This window comes from Engraulis encrasicolus, chromosome 21, assembly GCF_034702125.1.
Source record: "Engraulis encrasicolus isolate BLACKSEA-1 chromosome 21, IST_EnEncr_1.0, whole genome shotgun sequence".
NCBI lineage: Eukaryota > Metazoa > Chordata > Actinopteri > Clupeiformes > Engraulidae > Engraulis > Engraulis encrasicolus.
Genome location: NC_085877.1, coordinates 28,250,261 through 28,257,760, shown reverse-complemented (window position 1 = coordinate 28,257,760; position 7,500 = coordinate 28,250,261). Strand labels below are relative to the sequence as shown.

The following is a 7,500-nucleotide window of genomic DNA, read 5'->3' as shown; positions in this document are numbered from 1 at the left end:
AGTTTAGTTTAGTTTAGCGTAGTCCCCTCGGCGCGAGAAGGCACGGTAAGAAAAACATCCTCCCATTCTCCCTCTTTTCGCTCTTTTATTATTTCACCCGTTTCACTTAATTACTGCCTCTCTCTCTCTCTCTCTGTCTCTCTCTCTCTCTCTCTGTGTGTCTCTCTCTCTTTCTCTCTCTCTCTCTCTCTGTCTCTCTCTCTCTCTCTCTTTCTCTCTCTTTTTCTCTCCGTGTGAAGGAAAACAAACATCTCATCATGAGACCTCATCAACAACTTTTGTCTTGAGAAGGGAGGGGCTATGTTTTAGTCTGTTTTGTTCTGAGTGATGTTGACCATTGGCTGGAAAAAAAACATGGAGGCTAAGATTGCAACTCCTCGTAGGAGCTGCAAAAGGAAGTCCAGTTGCTTTTTAAAACTTACATGAAATCCTCTTGATAACATGACCTGGGTGAATTTGGATTTTCTCAGTCAAGAGAGGGTCAGAGAAAGAGAAATCAACTGTGCTGGGACTGGAAGACAAACTTGCAGAGTTACTTGCAGGCCTATAGTTCATCTCGTCTGGGCCTTGTCATTATGCAGGGTGTGGGCAGACAGCGTGGCTTTAATTGTCTTTTTTATTTTTCAGTTTCCGAGCAACAGTAAAAAAAAAATGTATTACAGCAAACTGTATTCGGTGGACCTCATTTCCAGGGAAGCTGACGGAGGGGTACAAATGGGTCAATTGTCCTGGCCCCCATGGAGAGATGTGGCCCAGAATTGCATCCTCATTACATTGTATGTTTTGTTTGGGGGGGCCCTTTGAGATAACTTTGTCCTGGCCAGACCAAACATGTCGGCGGCCCTGCTCATTCTCAATATTCATTTTCCAATACAAGCTCATTTGTGATACTCACCACACTCTGTCTTGTGTGTCCCTCCCTCTGCCTCCCCCCCTCTGCCTCCCCCCTCTCTCCCTCTCCGTCCCCCTCCTCCTCCCTCTCTCCCTCTGTCTTGTGTTATCTTGTTCCCATGTCCCAATTCCCATGTTCTCCCTTTTCTAATTTCTCAAACCACAATGCCCCCCCCCGCTCTCTCTTATCATCTCCCCTCCCCTCATCTCTCTCCCTCCTTTCCTTCTAATCAAATTCTCCCCTCCACTCTCCTCTCCACTTCCCTTCCCCCTCTCCTCATTCTTCCTCTCTTCTTTCTCTCTTCTGCCTCTCCTATTCCTCTCCTCTTTTCCACACCTCTCCTCCCCTCTCCTCTCCTCTACACTACAGCTGATGGGAATGTGGTTTTAAATGCATTAAGGGGAGGAGGCGGGTGGATTGACCACTGGGAAATATGAGTTGTGGCCTGACAGTGTAACACGATTGATAACGAGTTAATAAAGGGCTGCTTCAATCTTTCCTCTCCTCTCCTCTCCTCTCCTCTCCCATCCTCTCCGTTCTCCAGTCCCAGTACCTGGGCTGCCTGTTCCTGCACTCCGGCTGGCCCCTCTGCCTTGGCGAGAAGGTTGTGGTGCAACTCTCCACACTGGACTGGAGGCTCTTGCGCCCCACCGACTTCTACCTGCAGGTACTGTATGTCAGAGAAGTTGAACACCTTGAACTCTGGAATGTGTGACCACCTTATCGACTCTCATGCCAATTGGCAGTTTCAAAGTTTGACATGTGAGGCTTGTCATGCGGAACACTCTCCATAGATACGTACCTCCTAATTTCCACATTAGTATTGAAGAACTGAAGAAGTCTGTCTAGGGTAACAGACGAAGCAACTTTAAACCATTAGGACCAGGAGCAGCATCTGTGCAACACAGCCTTCAAGAGCGACTGCAGCATCTATGCATATTTAGACCTACCTTTTAACCAGTGGTGTAGTCTACTTTTTTGTGGTGGGTATACTGTATATTTGAGCATTTTTTGAGGTGGGTGTAATGTATATATTTTTGCTATTCTAAATAATGGATCAATCAATGGTATGCTGAAATTCGCAGGTATACTGCATATCCCCTGCATATCGAATCTCACGCACATCCAATGACTGGTTTCGGGTGCAGGTTCAAAAAGGTTAATCCATAGGCAGTGAAGAAAACCGCAAACCAATGATCTCCCATTTAAGCCATTTTATTGCGTGACGTTTCGGGCCACCCAGTCTGAGGAAGGGCCAGGTTGGCCCGAAACGTCACGCAATAAAATGGCTTAAATGGGAGCTCATCGGTGTGCGGTTTTCTTCATTACCTATGGGTATACCTTTTTGAACCTGCACCCGAAACCAGTCATTGGATGTGCGTGAGATTCGATTGGGATACTGCATATACCCACGTTCTACGTAGACTACACCACTGCTTTTAACAGCGTTGACAATTCTGCCACATTTTAGACCTGTTCGGTGTTAATGGGGTTCAGCTCCAAAGAGAAGTCTACTTGCTTACAGCTAAACTCTTTTGCCTACCCCACAGGTGGTGCCCTTCTCCACACGTTGCCCACGTCTGGCCCTCAAGTGCCTGGCGCCCGGCGGGCGCAACGTGCAAGAAGTGCTGGTGCCCGAGTCTCAACACCCTCTAGTCTTCACCACCGAGTGGCTACACAGCGTCAACAAGGAGCGAGGCTGCAAGAGAGAAGGTGAGTAGAGGAGGGATGGAGAAGAGGAGAGTGGGATGAACGGAGCGTAGAGGGGATGAGACGAGGAAAGGATGCCAGAGTCACAGCACCCACTTGTGTTGTTCACCACTGAGCACCTGCATAGAGTCAACTACTGTAGGAGTGAGGCTGCAAAAGAGAGGGTGAGTAGAGGAGGAATGGAGGAGAGGAGAGGAGGCACGGACTAGAGAGAGATGAAGGGACAGAGATACATGAAAGGACAGAATATATTTGGATGGGGAGAGGGATGGATAGAGGGATGGGGACAGGAGATGGAGAAGAGAGGAGGTAATTGAAAGGGATAATGGTTCAAGACTCTCTGCAGCTGCTAGGGTGCCTGCATAGATGACGCCAACGGGAGTTTAGGCTGAGAGATGAGAGACGATGCTTAGAAGATGAAAGGAATAGAGGAGAGAGGGATGAGTAGAGGGATGGAGTGACCTTGAGGAGAGGAATATAAATTGGTCAACGATGGATGGCTGCTGCATTTGTATCGAGTAGCACTAGAGGGTTGAAGGAGAGGAGAGAGGGATGGTAAAGACTTCTCCAAGAGTTGATTGAGTGCAATTGTAACATTGTATATATAGACAGACAGTACTTGTTTATTAGTCTGTAAATGGTGGATTAACACTGCAACATTTGCTGTGAGGGAAGAAGTTCTATGAAAAACTTGAACAGAGTAAAGGGAACCAATGACCACTGCTGAGACAGAGACAGAGACGATTACAGAAACAAGACATTGTTGTTGTCTGGGGAAGGAAGCGCGTTGTTGGCAGCGATGCAAGACTAGGGAAGTGAGAAAGGTGAAGATAAAATCAAAGACAGGAAGGAGATATAAAAGAGAAGGACGAGCAGCCAAGAAATCTGGCAGGCGGGGCATGTTACGAAACCAGCTCTGAATTGTGAATCAGTTTGACCTGATATAACTCTTACAAAGGTAGTGAGTTTTCATTTTTTTTTAATTATACGTAATATGTGTTAGTTTGTATCTCTGTAAGAAAAGCCTGTGCATTGGAATTACATTGTTTGAGAAATTAGTAATTATACTGTATTACTCTAACAAGCCTTTTAGTCTGCATTGTTTCAGTAAAAAGAAATAGGTTAACTTAACCTGTGGTGCATTTCTCAAAACCATAGTTGCGACATTAGCTACTTTGTTCTTTGCAATGCAATTTACCATTGGCAACTCCCCAAGTTGCTAACTGTCTAGCAATTATGCTTTGAAGAAACACACCCCAGGTTAAGTATGTCCATTGTTACAAAAACAGTCTCCAAAAGCTTGTGTGAACTTACATGGTTTTAGTAATATGATCATTCTAGAAGTCATTCTACAATACAACTACAGTACATCTGGTCTTTTTAACTCCTCGTATCTCATACTCTCTCTTTATCACTCACAGTTTTTTTAAACCTTCTTTTATGCTATGTCTGTCTTCATGTGTACCCATTGCACTTTATAGTTTTGTCTTTGCTGTGGTGTGATGTTGTTGGGTGTCTGTCCTTGATGACTTTCTGAGCTGCCACAATTGCCCAGCCATGGTCAAAGTCTGGGAGTGAAGTTACGTGTATTGTGTCTCACTTTCTTTGTGTTCCTCCCTCTTGATCAGTCTTTGCATACCTTTCTTCCACTCTTTCCACTGCTGTATTCCTTTCTTCCACTGGGCTGTTGCTCAACCATTTGACCTCTATGAACAATAGTTAGTAAGTTGAGTTGACTTGAGATGACTTGAATTGCACTAAACTGAATTGAGTGGCTTTCTTCTCTGCTCTCTTCCAGGTGGTGCGGGAGTGTTGGACACCTGTCTCGTCAGCACAGGCGACGGCGTCCTGCGCCTGCCCTGGGTGGAGGTGGTGTACCCCAAGTTCGTCTACAACCCCCAGGAGGAGGGAGGCGAGCTGGGGGACCTGGCCCTGGGGGACCCCAGCAACCCCGACAGCCCCGGCCAGCTCTCCTCCTCCACCACCAACCCAGCGATGAGGGCAGGCCGGGGGAGTAGCAGCAGCGGAGGAGGAGGAGGAGGAGGAGGAGGTGGCAGTGGTGGTGGTGGTGTTGGAGGCTGGGGATCTTCGTCAGGCGAACTAGACTCCTGGTCGTGGGACGAGGAGGACGACGATGATGATGATGGGAACGATCCCGATGGAACTGAGGCCGAGGCAGCTCTGGCCCTGGTGCGGCGTAGAGCCAGCGAGGAGGCCATAAGGCGGTACGGTCTGTCGTCGGCTGCTGCGAGGAGTGGAGGAGCGCCACCCGGGGAGAGGGAGGGGGACTACGTGGAGCTGCTGGAGCCTCGAGGCGGGCCGGATGGTGGGGCCGACCCCACGCATCATCATCCAAATCATCATCATCATCCACAGCAACAAGTATGTATAATTGACCATGTTGCACGTTTTTCGCTTTCATGAGGTATGCCTTCTGTTATATCATTGTTTGTCTTTCAATATCAATAGTTAAACCAAACCAAACCAAGTAACTGGCACATAACTATGACACTCTAACCCATCCTTATAATTACAAATGTAATACTGTATACATGTATATGTATATGTATATGTATATGTATATGTATATGTATATGTATATGTATATGTATATGTATATGTATATGTATATGTATGTGTGATTGTGTAATTCTCATTATCCACATACAGTGAAAGCACTACTATATTCTATTCTATCCAACATTGTATATGTATACTATTTGATCATATTCATTTAGATTCTATTCCTCATTGCATTCTACACTCCATTCCACACTCTATTCTATTCTATTCTATTCTATTCTACTCTTTTCTACTCTACTCTACTCTACTCTACTCTACTCTACTCTACTCTACTCTACTCTATTCTATTTCAGCAGCCGCAGCGGTACCTGGAGATGCATGGCATCAGCAAGACCAAGACACTGCCACTTTGCCGACGCTCCAAGGCCGTCAAGTTACGGAAAGGCAAGCCGTGGGTGTTTGGAAAGACCGATCTCTGGGGCAGCTCTGGGTCTGGGGCACGCCCAGGAGCAGTGGCTACCAGGAGAGACAGTGGCGGCAGCCAGGCTGGAAGGGACTGGCTGCAGTCTCGGCCCATGCCCAGAGTCATCGACCTAGGCCGGGAGAGGCGCAACCACCCAGCAGCACAGAACTTGGATGTGGAGGAACGCTATGTGGAAGACCCAACGGGCCTTGAGAGCCGGGGACTTTATTTGGAAGGCCGGGCCAAGGAGAGGAGGCCCGGCGTGGGCCGGGAGAGGGAGGGAGCTGCTTGCACTCTGCCCTGGGAGGAGAGCCAGAGGTGTAAAGGGTTGGCAAACGGCAGGGGAGGGGCAGATTCCCAGAGGCAGGATGAGGGGGAGGAGGGGAAAACGGAGGTGACCAATCACAAAGGGGAACACAAGGGGGAGGACCAATCAAATTTGGATCAAGCATCCCATTCCGACTCTGTGTTTGAGGACCCAGACAAAACGCCGGCCGACTCACTCAGCAGTGAGGACAGTCCTTCCACGCCATTGGCCGAAACGCCAACAAGCCCGGTCTGTCCGGACAACCCATTGGCCGACTGCTCGGCGAAGAAAGAAAACAGTGGCACCAGCCAAGCCACGGGTAGCAGTGGCGGCAGCTCTGAATGCTGCGATTCAGTGAGCAGGGAGACCCCATCACAAACAGGAAATTCCAAAGAGAACTCAAACTCGGAGAGAACACATTCCCAACCTGGTACGGAAAAGGTCACGCAAGCGAGGTATCGTGGGAAGTCGGAGGACAGGGTTTGCCCCAGAGGGAAGGAAGTGAAGTCAGGAGGGTTCAGAGCGCCCAGGTATGGTTTGAAATACATTTTTAGCTACACTAAATAATGTTTACACCACATGGCAGAGATAGACATGACTATTTTTGACTAGATTTCTAGGGTATGGCTGAAAGTACATTTTACGCTAAAATAACAAAAAGGGGGCACACCTTAGACAATTAAAACACAGCTGATGCAAGATGCACCCATTTTTTGTTATATATCAGTCATCATTTGGTCCAGCAGACTTTCTATATTTAATGACCACTGAGTAAAGCCTGCTTCCAGCTACGAATTGACTTTTAGCTACACCAAATTATGAAATATGAAGACACAGCTATATATAAATATTTTTAAGTGATTTACTCAGGTTGCGATTTCTTCTATCACAAGTGAAGTCAGGAGGTTACAGAGCAACCAGGTGTGTCTTAATTAAGATATGGCTGCTATGCATTTTTGTTGTTACCAGAAGGATAATGACCAATAAGTAATATACAGAGACTTATGTATTCATACTGTAATGTGGTAGGAACGTTTTCTCAACCAAGAGTGAAGCATTCCAATGGAGGAACAGTGTGCAAAGAGGCTACAGTACTTTTCACCATATACGTAGGCCTACAGTTTATGCTGTAATGGCAACATGATCTCCAAAAATTCCGTGCTCCTGGACACGGATGGTAGGGGCACAAAATCTGTGTCCAGGAGCACGGATTTTGCCAAAATTCCGTGCTCCTGGACACGGAATTGTTTTCTGTGCTCTTGGACACGGAATTGTTTTCCGTGATAGACACAGAGAAGTGCTCTCTCTCTAGGCTATTTCTCAGGATTTTTCTTATTTCAAATATTTTTTCTCAATTTTTTTTTTTCCTACTGACAGGTTAAGGTTAGGGATTGTTTTGGTCTGGGCACAGCTAGTTTTCTTTCATTCATTATATGAATTTGATAGTCTAGCAACCAACTGGAAAAGGTATTTCTCAAAAATATGTCATGTAATGACAGGTAAAGGTTAGGGAATGTTTTGGTCAGGGCACAAATTAAATTGCTATAGCATTATTTTGTTTAGGATTAGCATTTGGTATGTATTTTCTAATGATAGAGTTACACA

At 46.6% G+C, this 7,500-nt stretch overlaps 1 protein-coding gene across 1 annotated transcript in view; it reads left to right on the top strand.

Annotated features, from left to right (window-relative positions):
- arhgef40 (Rho guanine nucleotide exchange factor (GEF) 40) overlaps positions 1 to 7,500 on the top strand; it is an 87,557-nt gene that overhangs the window by 32,437 nt on the left and 47,620 nt on the right. Inside the window, exons 4-7 of the mRNA XM_063186522.1 lie at positions 1,437 to 1,559; positions 2,443 to 2,605; positions 4,401 to 4,984; positions 5,479 to 6,425. Of these exons, the coding sequence (XP_063042592.1) occupies positions 1,437 to 1,559; positions 2,443 to 2,605; positions 4,401 to 4,984; positions 5,479 to 6,425 (1,817 nt within the window). The remainder of the gene's footprint in view (positions 1 to 1,436; positions 1,560 to 2,442; positions 2,606 to 4,400; positions 4,985 to 5,478; positions 6,426 to 7,500) is intronic.